General features: G+C 47.5%; 1 protein-coding gene across 1 annotated transcript in view; it reads right to left on the reverse strand.

Moving 5' to 3' along the window:
- LOC146789359 (ATP-dependent translocase ABCB1-like) overlaps positions 1 to 19,879 on the reverse strand; it is a 502,439-nt gene that overhangs the window by 380,406 nt on the left and 102,154 nt on the right. Inside the window, exon 5 of the mRNA XM_085631305.1 lies at positions 7,727 to 7,769. Coding sequence (XP_085487431.1) covers positions 7,727 to 7,769 — 43 coding nt within the window. The remainder of the gene's footprint in view (positions 1 to 7,726; positions 7,770 to 19,879) is intronic.

Consider the following 19,879-nt stretch of genomic DNA (forward strand, 5'->3'; position numbering starts at 1 on the left):
AAAGGCAGGTGTGATGCGTACGCTACTTCATCATTGATTCAGTACAGAAAAGTAGAAGCGGGAGACAGGGAGTTAAAATTAAGGTAATTAGAAGCTAGATATATTGTCTTGTCAAACACCAAAATCCCCTCAGGACTGAATGCAGACGAAGAGTTGTACACACATATTTGAGAGAGTAACAGGGTAGTGTTTTGAACGTTCTCTTTTATGGGAAAGAAGAAACCAATTTTAGAGTAGGATGTAAAACTTGAATTTGTATGAATGTGCATATTTTTTGCACATTCGGCATGCACTGATATGTAGCACAATAAGCCCTTTGATGTTTGCAGAGAGGGAAAGCAGTGGAGAAATCGGTGGAAGAAATACATTAAAATAACCTTTCAGGCAGGGGGCGTGGCTTGGCGCGCGGCAAGATGGCCGCACTGTAGTGCTGCTCCGCCGGCCGCCGTAACTATCCTACACTATCCTGCTCTCTGGGTGCCCATCGCCTAACGCCCGACTGGAGGACTGACGCTCCGGACGCTGTGCTGGCGGAGACTTCTGTCGGGAGGCAGATCCGTGGTCTGAGACTGCGATCGGAGAGTCGCGCCGGTCGCGGCGGCCATCTTGGTAGCCGGCTGCGGTGTGCGGAGCAGACGAGGCGGCGTAGATCAGCGGCGAGTTGGGGGCCCTGCGCTCCATACCTGAAGCTGGTGCTGTGTGCGGAGACGACGGAGAGTGGCAGCGACGGCGTTTGACCTGGGACTCCCCTACCGCCGCAGCGGCGAAGACGAGTGGTGGCCTGGCGGATGCGGATGCGGAGGTGAGGTGGGCGGTGCGAGCTACACGCGAGCTGCCGGCTTCGGACGGGTGAGTGGGCCCTGTGGCTGGCGGCGAGCTCCCCCCCCCCCGTGCCCTGCTCGCGCTGCTGTGCGGGCACACCTGCTGGAGCGACTACGCACGTGGAGTCCACGGAGAAGAGAGGTGACCGTGGGAGCTGCGAGTGGAGGGGGCAGGGCGCGCGCGGGCTGCCGGCCGCTCAGCGAGATACCCCATTACGTCCTTCGTAGGACCTGGCGCCCTGCAAGGTTCCCTGCCATACACGCCTCTGGAGGGATTGGAGTGCTGCGACTTGTGGGACAGATCTGGACATTTGTGGAGTGCATGCGGCTGGCTTCTCGCGTGGGGCCTGTGGTGTCACCTGGGGGTGTTGGAGGTGCACGGGCCGACTGGAACTGACTGGTGTGCACGGAGAGGAGTTGTCCTCGAGCCGTTCCCCCCCCCCCCTCCGGCCCTGGTTGAGTCCTGCTGCTGGCCTGTGTTCTGCTCCCCGCTGCTCTGGGGGTGCGTTGCCGGCCCCTCCTGCCCCCGCTGCTTCACTCGGTCGGGTCTTGACCATGGGCAAATCGGACAAAACACAACCGAGGCTCACGTTCGAGCCCCGCAAAGGGGGGAAACCCTCGCGGCCCGTGACGCCGGACACGGAGCTGGAGTCTGCCGCGCTGGGCCCCACGACTCTGGAAACGACACTGGCGGCGATCCAGGCCAGCCTGCAGTCCATCGATGGCAAAATAGAGGCTCTTAGTGGACGCATGGACTCCATTTCCGCCAGGCTGGACAAGCAGGGGGTGCGCCTGGGCGAGGCGGAACAACGTATATCGGACAATGAAGATGGTCTCCAACAGGTTTCCGATAAGACTGCGGAAATGGCACGGCTGCTGGCGGTGATACAGGCCAAGAATGAGGATATTGAGGCGCGCTCTCGGCGCAATAACGTACGAATCTTAGGCCTGCCGGAGTCCACCAATGTGGGCCGTCTGGAGGACTACATCGAAACGATGATACGAGATATCTGTGAGCCTGCGAATCTCTCCACCATGTTTGCTGTTGAACGCGCCCACAGGTCTTTAAATGCGCGTCCGCCTCCGGGGGCTCCACCGCGCCCCATTATAGCTAGACTGCTGAACTTCAGAGATCGGGACGCACTGCTCCGTGTCTCTCGTCAGAAAACCACGATCACCTATCAGGGGAATGTCCTCTCCTTTTTCCCAGACTTTACTGCCACGGTTCAAGCTGCCCGCAAAGAATTTCTCGGCGTTAAGAAGCTGCTCATGAAGGAACAGGTCCCCTATGCCATGTTATATCCAGCGCATCTTCGGATCGGCAAGGATGACGCCGCTAAGATATTCACTAACCCGAAAGCAGCCATGGACCACGCCAAGTCGCTGAGAAGGGGGCGGCAGCCCTCCGCTTCCACTTCCGAGATTGAGGACTGACTGTGGCCCTTTTACTTTGATGGACCGTTGCTGAGTTTGCCCTGGGCCTGATCTGCCAGACTGCTGGGGGGCCGACTTGCGTGGGATGCTTACTGGGTTACACATGTTGATACCTGCGATGTACTCGTATTGCACTTGTTCTGACTCATGTGCACCAGTTTGGTGCTTACTCTGGGGCGTTGCAGCGGGTGCAAGTGTTCACATCTAGTAACGGGCATGTCTCGATGCCGTGTGCATGCTGTCTCCGCCAGTTGGCTGCTGTGATGCGGGGGGGCGGCTGGGGCTCCCTGGCTGTTTCCCTCATGATGACGTTTCGCCGCTGTACTAGGGGAGCTCGAGTTGCACAATGGATGATTGCGAGGCGTTTTGGATGGTGGGATACCCACGGAGAGCATTAGCCACAGTATGGCGGCCCCTCCCCAAAAGACTGGGAGGTATTCGCAGCCAACACGTTCCCCCGATGGGTGCTCCCCACCTTTCTTTGGTATTGCTACCTCAGGGGTTTGTTTTTGGTTTTGTTTTTGTTTTTCTGTGTGCGAAATTGGGGTTTGTCTTTGGCAAGGTTGGGTTGCTGAAGTGGGTGGGGGGTGGGTGTTCAATACAGTTCCGGATGCGATTGGGGACGTCAATTGATGTGCCTGCTAAGAAGATGAAGCGAGATGCGTGTTGTGATGCGGAGCGTAGTGTGGCGGTAGGCTCTGGAGCTGTGCTGGTGCATACAGACAATGGGTGACGACTGCCGATGCCTGACTTGGAATGTCCGTGGGCTTAACAACACCCCCAAAAAAATACGTCAAGTGTTACACTACTTAGACAGGCATAACATTCAGATTGCACTACTGCAGGAGACGCATCTCACTAAACATACAGAGACTGCGATGGCTCACAGATGGGCGGGGTTTCGGCTCGCTTCCTCATACTCGGCTTATGCGCGGGGAGTGGTTATACTGATCCAAAAGGGTATCCCATTCCTACCAACACACACCGCTACTGATTCAGAGGGACGCTGGGCGGCAGTACAGGGCAGGCTGGGCATGACTTATGTCACGATCCTGAATATATACGGTCCAGTAGTGGATGACCCACTCCCCTTTACACAGATGCTTGCTAAGGTGCGCTCCTGGCCGGAGGCTGCGGTGCTATGGGGAGGTGACCTCAACACACATCTCAACCCCCAAGTTGACAAGTCTAACCCGGCGGGAGCTCGCACGCTTAAAGTGGCTCAGTGTGTCCGTGAAGCTATGGCGGAGATGGGGCTGGTGGATGTCTGGAGGTTGCGGAATGAGCAGGCTTGCATGGGTACGCACATCACACCGGCCCATAACAGCTGGTCCCGGCTGGACTACTGGCTATTGAGTGAGGAGACAAATAGATGGGTGATCGGCGTCAACAACCTGCCGCGCACACTATCGGATCACAGCCCGGTATACTTACATCTGCGAATCCCTACTAACCCACACCGACCCTTCACTTGGCGCTTTCGAGCGGAGGCACTGCGGGATCCTATATACACAGACACCATTAGGGAGGCCATCGTGAACTACTTCACTGAAAACACAGGCTCGGTGTCTAGTCAGGCGTCACTATGGGAGGCGTTCAAGGTAACGATTCGGGGGGTCTGCATTAGCACCACCGCCGGTATTCTGAAAGATCTTAGGGGGCAGCTCGCAAAAACTGAGAAAGCTCTTGAAGGGTTGGAGCGGGACTACTACGCAGCGCCGTCCACGGCGGTGCTTGCACGCATTCAAACACTGCTTACGGAATATGAAAAGCTAGCCGACACAGAAATAAAATACAGGGGGAAGCGGCACGTGGCTAGGGCGTATGGGGAGGGAGGACGACCCGGCAGGAACTTGGCCGCTAAGCTGCACTTTCGGGCAAATCATCAGCAGATTGACAAAATAGTGGATGCCGCCGGTAATGAGCACTTCAGGCCACAGGCTATAGTGGATCAATTTAAGGACTGTTACAAGACACTCTATACCACACAGGGTGAGGTGAACGGGGCGGACTTGACAGACTACTTATCGGACATAGCATGTGCGTGGCTCTCCAACTCCCATAGGGAATACTTATCCCTGCCTGTAGACGTGACCGATATCCGCGACGCCATCATGTCTCTTCCCAACAATAAGGCCCCAGGGCCTGATGGCCTATCGGCCGAATTCTACAAGGCGTACATTGATCTACTTGCCCCGCACATTTTGGAAATGTATGCTGAGGCACATGAGGCCGGCATCCTGCCCCCGTCTTTGCGACAAGCCATGATTATCACCCTCCTCAAAAAGGATAAACCGTCATCCAGTTGCGACTCCTACCGTCCTCTGTCGCTGATCAATCTAGACGCAAAAATACTAGCTAAGATTCTAGCCACAAAAATGCAGCCCCTGATGAACTGTCTGGTGCTCCCAGATCAGTCCGGGTTTATACCGGAAAGGTCCACCTCCCATAACTTGCGGACTATTTTCTCCATGTTTCATATCCTCAATCCTGAATTATCGGCAGCCGCTGTTATGCGGGACGCGGCCAAAGCCTTCGACTCCGTGGAATGGCAATATATGTTTTGCGTATTACGTAGGATTGGTTTCCCAGAGGTCACGTTACGGTGGATCCAGCTCTTATACACTGATATATCGGTGGTGGTGCGAGTAGGTAACCACACGTCGGGGCCATTTAGGATTGGTCGAGGTACTAGACAAGGGTGCCCTCTGTCCCCTCTCCTGTTCGCCTTGGCCCTTGAGCCACTGGCTTGCAAGATTCGGCAATGTCACAGGGCGGCCGCCCTAAATTTCAATCTCCGGCCGGTGGGCATATCGATGTATGCCGACGATATGGTGTTGTTCATTAGAGATCCCCAGACACACCTATCTCCGGTACTCCGGGAATACATTAAATTCGGTTTGTACTCCGGACTTGCGATCAATTGGGACAAATCGGTTGTCATACCGCTTACGATGATCACGTCACAGCCCCACATGGAGTATCCCTTGATTTGGACGACGGAACCAGTGAAATATCTCGGGGTGTGGGTCCACCGTGATCCTGCGGTGGTGATCCGGGAAAATTATGGTAGGGCATATGACGCACTAGTGCAACAGGTGGACGGATGGCTGCGCCTCCCCTTGTCTCTGGCGGATCGTATCGCTGTGATAAAAATGGTTGTTCTCCCGCGTTTCCTATATTTATATTGTAATATTCCGATTAGGCTGACCCAACAATTTTTCATAACGCTGCGTGCCCAACTACTGCGGTTAATTTGGGGTGGAAGACACCCTAGGATTAGCTGGAAAACGTTGACTTTATCGTATGACAGGGGGGGCTTTGCGGCGCCGGACTTCTATGTATACTACCTGTGTGCACAGGCGCAATATGCGTATTTTTGGTATAGACCGCATAGCTTTGTCCCACATGTGGCGGTGGAAGACGGGGACGCCCATCCCACCCCACTTAGAGGTATACTAACGCAAACTGTCCGGCACACGCCGCGCACTGAGATTAACACATTGGACATGACTATTGGGGCCTGGCAGGCGATTGGACGTAGAACGCAGAGACTACCGTTATATGCGCCGGCGTTGCCATTGGTGCATCACGCGGCCTTATCAGTTGCGCAGGAAGCTGGCCCTCTCACATCACTTAAAGAAGCGGGTATAACACACATGCAGGACCTTTACACACAGGGCCGTTATCTAGAGCAGAGGGACTTGGCATACATACAGAACCCCACACCCCTGTTTGTGTACACTTGCCACCGTCTCAGGCGGGCCATGAGAGATCACTACCCCTGTTTCCCCGCTGAACCCCCCACACTTAAAGCCCTGCAGCTGCTGCTGGTGACCCCGTCCAGGAAGAAGCTAATCACAAAATTATACAGAGCAGTACAGGAGGAGACGGTTCATGGCCCCGATGGTAGTTTAGCAAAATGGAATGCTGTGCTGGTCCCCCAGATATCAACTGAGGACTGGGAGCGAATTTGTCAGCTAACGGGCCGCCTCACCCCTAATGGTAACTTGCGTATAATCCACTTCAAGTACTTACATCAAATATACCATACCCCGTCCAGACTGCACAGAATGGGGTTGAGGGAGTCGGATCGTTGCAGACGGTGCAGGCAGGGGGCTGCGGACTTTCTGCATCTTGCGTGGGGCTGTGGGCCAGTGTCTGAGTACTGGAGAGAGGTGCTACATCACATTCACAAAATGACTGGCGCTGAGCTTCCGTGCGAACCCGCGGTGTGTCTGCTGACCTCCGTGCCTCAGTTGAGGGGTTTGGTGGGCAGGTTTGTGAGGGTTGCCCTTCTGTTGGCCAAGCGGCGCACCCTGTTTACATGGGACAGTGCAGCTAAACCAAAGGTGTGTGGATGGTTGTCGGACATGGTATACTGTCGGGAAAACTTAGAACTGTATGCAGAGGAGCTGCCCGCCACCTCCAGACCCAAGGATATCTGGGAGCCGCTCAGACGCTTTCTTGCTGAGGCGGCACTGAATGAGGCTGATTGAATATTGTTTGATCTCCTTCTGTGCCCAGGTAAATTAACAAGGTGGTGGCTACTAGTTGGTCGGTACTGCGTGCCTGCCGCAGGACGTTTGCTGTATTTTAGCAGTGCACTTTGTGTTCTGTGATTAGCCCGGAACTGTAATGTTGTTACAATGTTTTATGTTTGTCTGTACGCCGATCACAGACGACGGCGAGATGTACCATGCTTTAAAATAATAAACAGATTTAAAAAAAAAAAAAAAAAAACCTTTCAGGAGTGAATTCTGAGGTAATGCACTTGCACTTTATGATGAACTTGTGCGGAGGGTGGAATAGATATTTATATTTTCATTACTATAACGTGATTTTATACATGCTATTTAATATCATGTATTTCGCTAAAAGTATATATGAATTCATAATAGTCTGTGTTAAATAGTTGAAGGTATTGGGGTATCAAATTTTGATTGACTTTTTTTAGAACGCACTTGCTCTTTGTTAAAGTCAAAAGCACTTGCACTTAATCGCAGTTGGAATCACTGAGGAATTAATTAAAATTACTTAACTAATGTCACCGGCCCAATGAGAATTAGAAGGCCGCTCGTACTGAGGGCCTTAGGGTCTTGAGCTGTAGCCAAGTCTAGGCAGGTGGGTTCTATCCTTTCTTCATTTCCAAAAAGAGCGGCACACACATTTCTTCAAACAGTTCCTTGTTGAACTGTAACCACTCATTACTGAGCTCAGTATGAAAAGAATATCCTCATACTTCGTAAGTATTAAAGCTGCTTTATTCCTTCCTGGGGCTGCCCTACAGTCTTAAACTTGCTCACTCACCACCTCCATTTTCCCTCTATTCCCCTTCTCCCTTCTACCTTTCTCTCCCCCAAATCCTTATTCCAACCCCTTTTTCTTGAAGAGCTCTTCACTGCTTTGTTGCCTGGTTTATATAACATAAATCATAATACACAAAGTGGAGATTATATGTTCCAAATTACCTTGTCATTTGTTCCTGCAGTGTATCATTAATTTTGGGAAAGTCTATAAAAAAGAAAAGAAACAGGTTCAAATATATTCATGCATAACCAACAGCAGTTTGTTAAACATTTGAAAACCATGTTGATTTTGTTGCATTTAGACACCTGGAAAAACATATGCAGATATTTTGATCACATGTTTGTTGCAAGTTTAAAGGAAGAAGTGAGAGAGAATCCAAAAACTGACTAATATATTTAACATTAAGTAAAATATTTGATTTAAATATTAATGTATTTATTTGAGAGTTTATGTCACCCGGAGTATCAGAGTGATGTACAGTAAAGAACAGTATTCCACCTATAGTAGTAGTTACATAGATTCTAAAGTTACATACCATGATATGTACATGTTTCATCATCAGAGAAGAACAAGTTACTTACCTTCAGTAAAGCTCTTGCTTGTAGAGACTATCTAGCTGCAGATTCCTTTTTTTTGTTTTAATTTCAGAGAACTTTATTGAACATTTTCAAAAACAAATGAGCAAGGGAGGAAAGAAGAACAAAACAATACAAAAGTTGCATATTGAAGAGCCAAAGACTGGTATAGAGGAGCTGGGTTGTAGGATGGTGCAGAATAATCATAATCATATATCGGAACCAAGGCAGGACGCATCCAATCAAGACAGTATAAAATACAGCACTCTATAAATTAACAGATAGTGAAGTAGGGAGAATGTAAGTTGAAGAAAAATAAGAACCAGTAGATGGATGAGTAAGTTAAGATATATGGAGAAGAGCAGCTCAGCTAGAGAACAAAGTACATCGTTACAGATATGTTGCAGTATATATTTCATTGCAGGTCAGCTAGACAGAGCAGAGATCGGGGAGTTGGCCTCAGGCAGTATTGATGAGCACATAGCTTGCTTGTTCAGGGCAAATACAGACCTGAGACAATGAGCATCAAGGCATAGAAAGGACGACTCTCACAGTAGGGCTTCAAGGGGATCTGGTGGTAGCAAAGTAGCTGTCAAAGGATTTCTAGACAGAGGTTTTACGCACTATCCATGGGGAGCCTCGGAGCAGAGCGCTGTCCCGCCTCTCAGGAAGGAAACCCAGTTTAACCAGGAGCAAAAAGATGTGGCTGCTGTGTTTTTCCAGTTAGCAAGTACTGATTTACAGGCAGCGGTTAGAAGGATATCGATCAAGAGGCTATCGCTACGGGAATTGATTTTTGGGTCAAGTAATCCATTAATTAGGGCTAGGAAATTCTTTTCTAGGTGGACCCCACATAGGGTGTGTATGAAATCGAATACAGAATCCCAAAATGGAGATACCATACTGCGTAAAAGAGGAAGTGAGGGAGGTCACCTGTCAGATTGTTACAATTCCAGCAAGATGGGTTATCCCTGAGGGAGAGCTTGTGGAGTTGGGCCAGAGTCCAGAAAGTCCAATTTAGTAGCCATAAATTCGTCTGGAAGAGGGAGGGAGAAATTTTGTAAAAGACAACTGCCTTACATTTTAGGTGCCAGGTCTCAAGAGTGACAGACTCTGAGGGGTGCAATTTTGTCAGAAGTCTCAAGGACAGGTTAGTAGTTTTTGGTTTAAAGAGGTGATCGAACTTGGAAGCTTGGTGACCACACTTAGTAAAGATAAGGATGAATTTGAGAAGAGAGGGCTCACTTGATGGGAGACTCAGTTTGGATAGACAGAGTTTAAGTTTAAGGAAGTCAAATAGATCTATGTCCAGTAGGTTGAAGTGAGTTCGTAATTCCCTAAAAGAGAGTGGGGACTGTAGAGATCCAAGATCTTTCAAGAAATGAATGCCCTTAGAGGCCTAGTGTGGCCAAAAGACTGGTACACCTTGGATTCTAATATTAGGATTATTCCATAGGGAGATCATGTTAGATTTGGAGATTGGCATCTCAAGGAGCCTGTCAATTTTCGGAAGGGCTCTTTTGATAGTGTTAAAAATCTATTTTCCAGAAGCAGGGGGCTTTGTAGTGCTGGTTAATGGGGAGATAGGGTGGAGCTCGCCTAGTAGTTTTCTTTCAATTAATAACCAAGTGGGGATATAAACCGGCGATTGGGAGAACCAGAGGGAACCCTGTCTTGCGAGGAAAGCGGTTGTGTAGTTTTTTAAATCCGCCAGATTAACACCCCCAAGTTGAAGGAGTAGGCGAAGTTTTTTGACAGTGATTCTAGGGCGTTTATTTTGCCAGATGAACTTGTTTAGTAATCTATCAATTTTTTGGGTGGAATTCATCCGATAGGGATAACAGCAACAAATTCGCAAGGTAATGATTTTAGAGGTGATGATCATTTTGACGGTCTCTATACGACCCCATCATGTAAGGAATTTGGGATTACAGGTCTCTAGTAGAGATTCTATTTTCTTCAGCCTTAGGGCCTCCTTATGGTGTAGGGATACTAATACATTCAAGTTTAACTCCAGACCCAAGTATTTAATAAACTTTGGTTGCCAGAATAGGCCTGTATTCTCGAAGAGGGCGCTGGAGCAGAGGTTATTCAGAGCACAAATTTCAGATTTTTCTTTATTAAGTTTATAATTTGAACCTTAGCATATTCTTCTATGGTCTGTAGCAAGGCTGGAATAGAATGTAAAGCCTTTTTGGTCATTATTAAAATATCGTCAGCGTAGACAGCAAGTTTCACTTTGGAGTTATTAAAGGAGACACCATGAATGTGGGAGTTAGTTCTAAACTTGTGGAGTAAGGGTTCTTGGCTTAGGCTGAATAGGGTTTGGGAAAGGAGGCAGCCCTGTCTCATACCTCTTTCTAGATTGAGCGCCGAGGAAAGTGGCCCACAGATCTCACTTTAGCCGATGGGCTGCTATAGAGAGCCATGAGCATTTTTAGTGAAGGATTCCCCTAAGCTAAATTTCAATAAGGACTCATGGATGAATGTCCAGGAGACCCTATCAAATGCTTTTTCAGTAACCGCTACTGTTTCGGTAGGAGCCGTCTTGGCTCTTTCAATGATGTGACAATAATGGACAGGTATTGTTATTTGATAGCCTATTGTTTATGAAGCCCAAATGAAAGAAATCAATCAGTCGAGGAGGAGAGGTTCGAGTTTCTTACAAAGGATCTTAGCGTAGATCTTTGTGTCCAGGTTAATTAGGGAAAATGGTCTATAATTCTTTACCTGCATCAGGTCTTTACCGTCTTTTGAAATTACAACTATAGTGGCTTTGCTAGAAGTGCCAGAGATGGCTCAAGAGTTAGCAAAATGTTGGTAGAGGGACAAAAGAGTTGGTTTGAGTAGATGAGTGAATGTTTTAAAAAAGGTTGCCAAGTAGCCATCGGGCCTAGGGCTTTATGGGATTTCAAAGAGCGTATTTCCGAGTCAAGCACTTTAATCAAGATTGAGGTGCTAAGAGCCAGTTTCCCTTGATCAGAGACGGTTGGAGGGAAATGCCACTGGGGTAGGCTGCACAGGAGGATGCAGAGATATCAGAATCATCTTGGTATAAGGATTGGTAGAAACCATTGAGAATTTCTAATTTTTTTTGTGGTCTAGTGTGGGTGACATTTGATTTGTCTGCGAGAGAATCAATCCCTTTGTGGTTCTGTTTGTGTTTTAAGTAGGAGACTAGGAATTGTCCTGCTTTATTTGCCTCACTGAGTTTTAGGCTTTTATATTTGTGGATCCATACTCCTGCTCTCTTGCTCAGGATTCTGTTGTATTCATATTTTTTGTTAGTGAGGGTGGAGAGGGTTTGGGGGTTAGAATCGGAGATGTGTGTGGTCTCCAGTGATTTAATGTCTTTTTCTAAGTCCATCAAGCCTTTATTATGATCCTCATTAATTTTGGATCGAATGTTTGTGTGGGCACCTCTAACAGTAGCCTTCAGTGTGTCCCAATGAGTGGAAGGGGAGGTCTTGGCAATTGGATTGTCTTCCAAGTAGTTTATTATGGTCTTTTCAATCACCTCCCTGGAGACAGCGTCCTTGATTGATTCGTCATTGAATCTCCAAATCTTACTAGGGTTACTCACATTTGCACCGGTGAGGGACAGGGTTATAGCAGAATGGTCAGAGATTAGCCCCGACAGTATGTCTGTCTGATCGGTTAGGTGAATATGGAGGTCTAATCTGGAGTAAGACTTGTGGGGAATGGGAAAAAAAGGTGTAGTCTCTAGTGTCGGGTGTTGAAGTCTCAAAGAGTCAAGTAGACCGAATCTAGCGCATAGTTTGTGTAGTGACCTGTGAGACCTAGAGGGATGAAGGGGGGACCTGGACTACCTGTCAATGGTTACATCTAAGGGAATATTGAAGTCACCCCTGAAGATAACAAGGTCGTCGCTTGGTATTTAGCTCAGGGGAGTGGTCAAGGAGTCCCAGAAATCCAGGTCATCAGTGTTTGGTACATGTAGACTGAGGAACGTGAAAATGGGAGGAGTTTTTAGCGAATTTTAATAGAACCCATCTTCCATTGTCATCCGTCATGTGTGATACGGTGGACAGGCCTGAATTCTTAGAGATCAAGGAGGCAATCCCACCCTTCCTACTTTCCATAGAAGAGCAGAGGATGTCTGCAATCCAACTCTTCCCAAAGCCAGCAAGCCCTCCATAGGTAGTTTTCGTCTCTTGTAGTGGGATTACATCAGGTTTCAATTTTAATAGGTAGTTGTCAATTTTTTTACGTTTGATTGGGTGATTAGGCCCTTTAACGTTTATAGAGACAAATTTTAAGTTACTATCCAGTGAGGAATTATTGATGGCGAGGAGGTGAGAACAAGACTATGTAGATGAGGGGAATAGACTGCAGAATGAGCTGACTGTGAGATGAGGAGAAATAGCACTAAATATGGGCCCACCCCAGAACTGTGACTAAAGCACCATCTAGGGAAATTTAGGTTTGACACCCTGTGAAAGGAGAGCAAGTCTCTGAGCTGGAACCATTGGTCGGGAAGAGTTTCTAAAAGAAGAGCTGCTAAAAAAGGCAAGTACAAAGTAGTACAAGCATCGTACCAAACGGTTAAGCATGGTCTAGAAATATACCTACAGGTAAGGATAAAATAAATGAGCAGGGGGGATATAACCCATACTCACCCCCACCCTCATCCGCTCACCACCCAACCTACCCACCCCAAACACTGTAAGTGAGGGAGACAACAACGGATAAAACCTGCCATCGCTGGCTCAGGACAAACAGCAAACTGTATGTAAACATGGGATCTTGCGAACAGTAGAAAAAAACGAACATACATGTATGTATATGTGTGTGTGTGTGTGTGTATATATATATATATATATATATATATATATATATATATTCACTGAAAAAACCATAGGTTTCAGGCACGTTATAGCTAGGAATTAGCATTTAAAAAACCTTAGAAATTCACTGAAAAAACCATATGTTTCAGGGGCGATATAGTTAGCTGGACTTTTCACTCATACAAAACCATAGAAATTCCCCCGTTATAGTTAGTTCAGCTAACTATAACTCGCGCGCCCGCAATGCACTGCTGATGACGTCACATATTACATCACTCATGACATGGTCAGTGACATCACTCATGACATCACTGATGACATCATGCAGTGAATGTGTGTTTTTCTGAAAATTATATATGTTTTATATATGTATATCTCAAGGTCGATGGAAGAATAAATGAGTATATAAATGTCTAAATGGATGATTTGTTTTTGAAAACTTGATTGTATTACTGACTGATTAAGTGTATCTTAGTGAGTAATGTTTAAATATGTAAATATCTGTATCAGTCTCTCACTTTGTGTATAAGTGGCTGCATGGGTTGGTGAGTAGCTACATGAGTGTCTATATAGGTTATTAGTTGATTTTTTGAGTATCAGTATGAGTGTCTGATGTCTGTATGGTTCGGTGGGGGGTATTACGTAGTGCATAGGTGCATGAATTATTATTATTATTATTACGTTCTTATTGAGCGCAGCTGCCACCCCAAGGGTATCCTGGCGCTTGACCTTCAACAATTCATCAGATCTAACACATTACATTGCTCTTGGAAAGAGATAGGTCTTTAAATCTCTTTTAAAGGAGGTTAGATCTTGCTTACTCCTGAGCGACAGAGGGAGGGTATTCCACAACTTAGCGGCTGCAAAGCTAAAAGCGCGGCCACCCATCCTCACTCTGTTGATTTTAGGAACTTTTATCAAAAACGCCAAAGAGGATCTTAAAGGTCTGGCGGCCTGATACCAGAAGAAAAGATTTTGGAGCGGCAAAGGTCCTAGCCCATGCACAGCCCTGAAAACAAGGCACGAGGCCTTGAAAAGAATCCGCTGCTGGACAGGCAGCCAATGAAGATCGAATAGTGCTGCCGATGATGACGCAGAGCGTGAACGAGCTAGGGCCAGTTTGGCTGCCATGTTTTGAATCCTCTGCAACTTAGATACCAGGGTATTAGGAGCCCCCAGAAGCAGTGCGTTACAGTAGTCTAATCTACTGAGAATAGTACTACACACCACCTCTGCTCGAGCTCCCAAGGGGAGTAACGGCAAGATTTTACGTAGGGCTCGAAGTAAGCCCATACACGTTGCTGTAGTCTTATTTACAGAGGCATCAAGCTGCAGGCTAGGCTCAAACATGACCCCCAAATTACGAGCCGACTCGGCGGCTGTCACTGTGCCCAAGATAGAAGCCGGCCAGAAATCCTTTGGCAGCGGGCGGGGGGGCCGATCCAAGGAGCAATAGAGCACCTCGGTTTTTGCCCCATTAAATTGGAGCGAGTTAAGCCGAAGCCACTCTGCTGTTTCCGACATGCACTGGTGAAAGGTGTCCCTCGACACCGCCTCCTTACCCTCAAAGGAAAAGATCAGTTGAGTGTCATCGGCATAGTTGATAACTGAAATGCCGAATGACTTTATCAAACTGATTAGGGGTCGGAGGTAAAGATTAAAAAGGATCGGACTGATCGCAGACCCCTGCGGCACACCCTGCTTCACCTGGCGTACGGCTGAGCGAAAAAGTGGTAATGTCACTGCTTGTTGTCTATTACAGAGGTAGGATTTTAACCAGCTTAAGGCCAAGCCAGCTACGCCCGCTCTCTGAAGGCGGTCCAATAGGACAGCGTGATCCACCGTGTCGAACGCGGCCGACATGTCAAGCAGCACTAAAAATGCTGCCTTACCCATGTCGACACGCGTTCGCAGATCATCCAACACGGTGATCAGAGCGGTCTCAGTCCCAAATTGGACTGCATCCAGACATGAGTTGGTTTCTAGGAAGTTGGATAAGGTTCTTGTGACCAGCCTCTCTACAACTTTTATAGGAAATGGCAACAACGAAATAGGCCTATAATTAGCTGGGCATAGCTGGTCCAAAGAAGCCTTTTTTAACAGAGGTGTCACTATTGCCAACTTCCAACTGTCTGGAACCGAAGCTGTAGCCAGTGACTGGCAGCAGATGGTATACAACGGTGGCAGCAGCTCTGTCTGGAACGCCTTCCAGAACTTATGTAGCAGAGGGTCAAGAGGGGAGCCCGAGGATACACCATTAGCCAGTGTATAAAATTCCTCCAAGGTAGGGGTGGGAAAGCAGGATAATTGCAGTTGCTCCCCTTTAGCCTCAGTCCCCTCAGCACCCGGAAAATAAAGGGATTCAGATGGAGAGAGCCTTGCCGAGGCCGGTTGGCCCGAGGTCGAGAGGCCATTTAGGATTAACTTAATTTTGTCCGCAAACGTAGAGGCCAACGAGTCGCACAGTTCCTGAGATGCTACAGTAATTGGTACTGCACAGGCTGGATTAGCCAAATTATTCACCAGTTTGAAAAGGGTCTGTGATTTATTAGAGGCCTTGGCCAGGGAATCTTCCAAAAACTTCGCCTTGGCCATCCTTAGGTGGGCTTTATACTCCCGCAGGGCCTGCTTATAAGCCGCACGATCCAATTCCCCATATCCTCTCCTCCAAGCACGCTCCGCCTGTTTACAGCGAAGTTTCTGCTGACTAAGATCACTGGTGAACCAGGTGTTAACTCTCAAAGGCTTGTTCTTCACCTTCCTTAGGGGGACCAATTTGTCTAATGATGTCAAAATTTGCTGACTAAGGGCAGCATAGCTCTTCTCCACAGTATCCTCCACAGAGAATGCTGTGGGCAATAGTATAGGTAGACTTGACCCCCTTAACAGGCGAGACCATTGTCTTCTAAATGTAGGCCTAACCGGACCATCTTCACTTCGCAGTTCTCCCGGCAAAGAAATGGACATGAGGACCAAAGCATGGTCAGTCCAGCATTGATCCATGACCCTATTAACTACGACCGACTCCTTGTCAGCAAATACCAAGTCCAATATGTGCCCCTTCACGTGAGTGGGAGATTGCACCAGCTGCTCTAGCTGTATATTGCTACATGCTTGGCAGATTTCTCTAAAGGCCGGTTCTTGTGGGCCAGAGGGTCGTAGATGAAAGTCGCCCAGCACTATGAACTTAGTATGGGAATTAGATAGATCATAGATAAGATCAATAAATTGCTGGAAAGAGGAAGCGGTTCCGGAGGGCGGTCTATAGCAGAGGAGACCTGCTAATACTGTACCACCCTGAGCCGTCAGGGAGAAGCCCATGAGCTCAAACCCTATTACTTCCTTTACTTCAAGCTGTGAAAGGGAGAGTGTGTCCCTACAAATGAATCCCACTCCGCCACCCCTCCCCGAAATTCGGGGGATATGTCTTATGAAGTAGCCCGGTGGGCAAGCCCAGCCGAGCTCCGCTCCGCTGTCCGTTCTAGTCCAGGTCTCGGTTATAAATAATATATCCAATTTGGAGGACTCGACTAGCAAAGCGATTTCAGTGTGATGCTTCACAAGGGAACAAACATTAAGTAGGCCACAAGAAAGAGTGAGCTGAATAGGTGACCGCGTGGTAGGTTGTTTACTTACAACTGTATGGTGATTCAAAGCGCACAGTCCCTCCTGAGTATATACCAATTGCGGAGTTACCGCCACTATAGCACCGGGAGCAACCGGGACGCGAACGGGCGCAAACGGGCTTACCTCTGGCGCACCTCCGGAGCACCCACGGCGCGCCCGCTGCGCGCTGACGCTGCGCGCCTGCTCATCCATTCCTATTAGTAGTATTACGCCACGCGGGGTCCGCCTAGTAGAGCGGCTGGACCCACCCAATATGGCGCCTGAAGTGGCCCAAAGCCTTCCCTCACCCACCCAAGATGGCAGTCGAAGCGCGGCAAGCCAGGAGCCCCCACTGACTAGATCCCGCCGAATGCGGGTGCCACAACAATTATAGTGCAGGTAAGCCTGACTATCCCCCGAGTGACAAGCGCTAAGTGCCTGAGAGCGAATTTAAGGCAGCGTAAGCAGCGTAGCTTAAAAGCAGATTTCCAGTGAATGATTAAAATAGCAATGCGCGCGATGACAAGGTCTGCCTACCGTGCCCGAAGAGCGGTTTAAATAGCTCTCTAATACGCGGGGTCCGCCTAGTAGAGCGGCTGGACCCACCCAATATGGCGCCTGAAGTGGCCCAAAGCCTTCCCTCACCCACCCAAGATGGCGGTCGAAGCGCCGCAAGCCAGGAGCCCCCACTGACTAGATCCCGCTGAATGCGGGTGCCACAACAATTATAGTGCAGGTAAGCCTGACTATCCCCCGAGTGACAAGCGCTAAGTGCCTGAGAGCGAATTTAAGGCAGCGTAAGCAGCGTAGCTTAAAAGCAGATTTCCAGTGAATGATTAAAATAGCAATGCGCGCGATGACAAGGTCTGCCTACCGTGCCCGAAGAGATGAATGAGTGACTCACTGTTTGTATGTGTTGAAGACAGCATGTGTGCAGGACTGTATGGGTGGATGAGTGTGTGCATGGGTGTGTTAGTGAGTGAATGACTGTCTCAATAGTGTCTCTATGAGTAACTACATATGTTTTAAACTAGTATATGTGACTATTGGTGTATATAAGTGAGTATATGTGAGAGTGAGAGATTAAAAGAATTCCTGTATGAATAAGTATGTGTTTCTATAAGTGATTGTTTAAAAGACTAAGTATGTGTAAGTTTCTGTAGAAGTAAGTGTGGTGGTGTGTGTATAACTGAATATGCAGGTAAACGGATGTTTGATTCTTTATTAGCATGAGTGACTACGTGTGTGAGTAACTTTGTGGATGAGTGGCGTTGTGTAACAGAATCTATAGGTGTATGAATACATATGATGAGTGAGTGCATGTATGAGTGACTGTATAGGACTGTTGGTGAATGAGTGGATGTGTATGTGGATCTTACAATTACTGAATAGGTTGTTGTAACTGGTATTGGTATGTCCATTGTTTTGAAAATTTTAATTTCTATTTTTGAATGTGTGTATGAAAGGTTATATTAGGGGGAGAGGAGGTCTGCCACTCTATCACAAGGATGATGTCATCAGTGATGTCATGAGTGATGTCACTGACCATGTCATGAGTGATGTAATATGTGACGTCATCAGCAGTGCATTGCGGGCACGTGAGTTATAGTTAGCTGAACTAACTATAACGGGGGAATTTCTATGGTTTTGTATGAGTGAAAAGTCCAGCTAACTATATCGCCCCTGAAACATATGTTTTTTTCAGTGAATTTCTAAGGTTTTTTAAATGCTAATTCCTAGCTATAACGTGCCTGAAACCTATGGTTTTTTCAGTGAATTTCAAAGGTTTTTTAAATGCTAATTTCTAACTATGCCTACAGAGATAGGACATGTGAAGAAAGAAGGAAAAACGCACAGAAAGAAAAAAAAGAAATGCAGAAAGAAGCAACAGAAGTCCTCAAAGACGAAGAAAAGTGCAGGAAGAAATATAACGTGCAGAAAGAACAAACAGAAGAGCAGAAAGCAGCCTTGTTGCAAAATCATCCTGTACCCTCAACTTTTTCAGACGGATACTGGTGGTAACTGAGTCTGCCTAAGCAGTCCTGGAGCCAGTGCTATGTTAAAAGACACTCAGAATACAGTGAAAACACCTACATACACACCCCTATTCCCTCCTTCCTGGCTTGTCGGCTCCATTGTAATGCCCCTGATCCGTCCCTCCTGCCCTTTATGGTCTGTTATGCTGCAGCTTTCTCTCCTGTCTGTCCATTATGGTCAGCTAGCTACCATTGCCTCTTTCCCCTCTGTTGTCTGTTGTCCATGTGCATGGTCCTGTCCCCTCCCTATTGCTTTCTATGGATTGTTGTGCTGCACTCCCGTCCCGCATGCCCTGTGTGGTGTATTGTGCTGCTGCAAACCCTGATGCCTGCCCTGTAGGGTCAGTTTGGTGCAGCTCTCAATGTCCCTCCTGTCCTCTGTTATCCGAGGCCATGTCCCTACCCCAATTCCTCCTGCCTACCATGATCCAATGTACCATACTTGCGAACATTTTGAACTTGGTAAGAGGGAGATTTTGAAATAAAACTGGGGTATTGATTTTCCCCTTTGAGTTACATTGAAAAAGAGAAGATTGTAGACAGGAAGCAGATCAAGTAAAGCCCATTTGAGCTTAAAAACATTGGACGTTTCCTGGCTGAAACGGGTCTGTTGGCATGTATGGTTGTATGACCACTGCCTATTCCTTCTGCCCACAATGGTCTATTACATCACCACAGCCTCTCGTGCCAGTCCTGTATTGTTGGTTTGTAGCCCCTGCCCCCCTTTCCACTGCCCTCCATAGTCTGTTGTGCTGCCACTGCCCTTCCTGCCTGCCTAGTGTGGTCAAATTGTTGCCTCTGCACTCTCCTACCTGCCTTCAATTTTCAGAGTCCGTGCCCCTGGCCTCTGCCTCTCAACAGTATCCCAATGAACAACTAGATTGCTAACATTCTATATTTATTACAAAAGTGTGGAACGCCTGACGTCATCTTGATGTAATCAAAACTGTAATGTCTAGAGCATTTCCTTTAGAAATTACATATATGAGATGGTCTTATTTGCATCACAATTATGGTTAGTGCTCTAAAAAACTAAAAGGAGGACATATTTTCTGAGTTTTCAAATAGCGACAAAGAACTTTTAAATTATTTGTAATCTTAGTTTTTTTATCCAGTTGACCACTTGATTAAATGTTGCATCCAAGGGGAGAGGGTGTGGTGTTACTTCCAGAGCTGCAGACTTTGCAACTGGGATCCAGGTTGGAGTTTCTGCTTCAGCACAACATTCTGTGATTCTGGTCAAATCACTTAATCTCCCCATGTCTACAACCAAAATGAATTTGATCTTG

Source organism: Triturus cristatus, chromosome 10, assembly GCF_964204655.1.
Source record: "Triturus cristatus chromosome 10, aTriCri1.1, whole genome shotgun sequence".
NCBI lineage: Eukaryota > Metazoa > Chordata > Amphibia > Caudata > Salamandridae > Triturus > Triturus cristatus.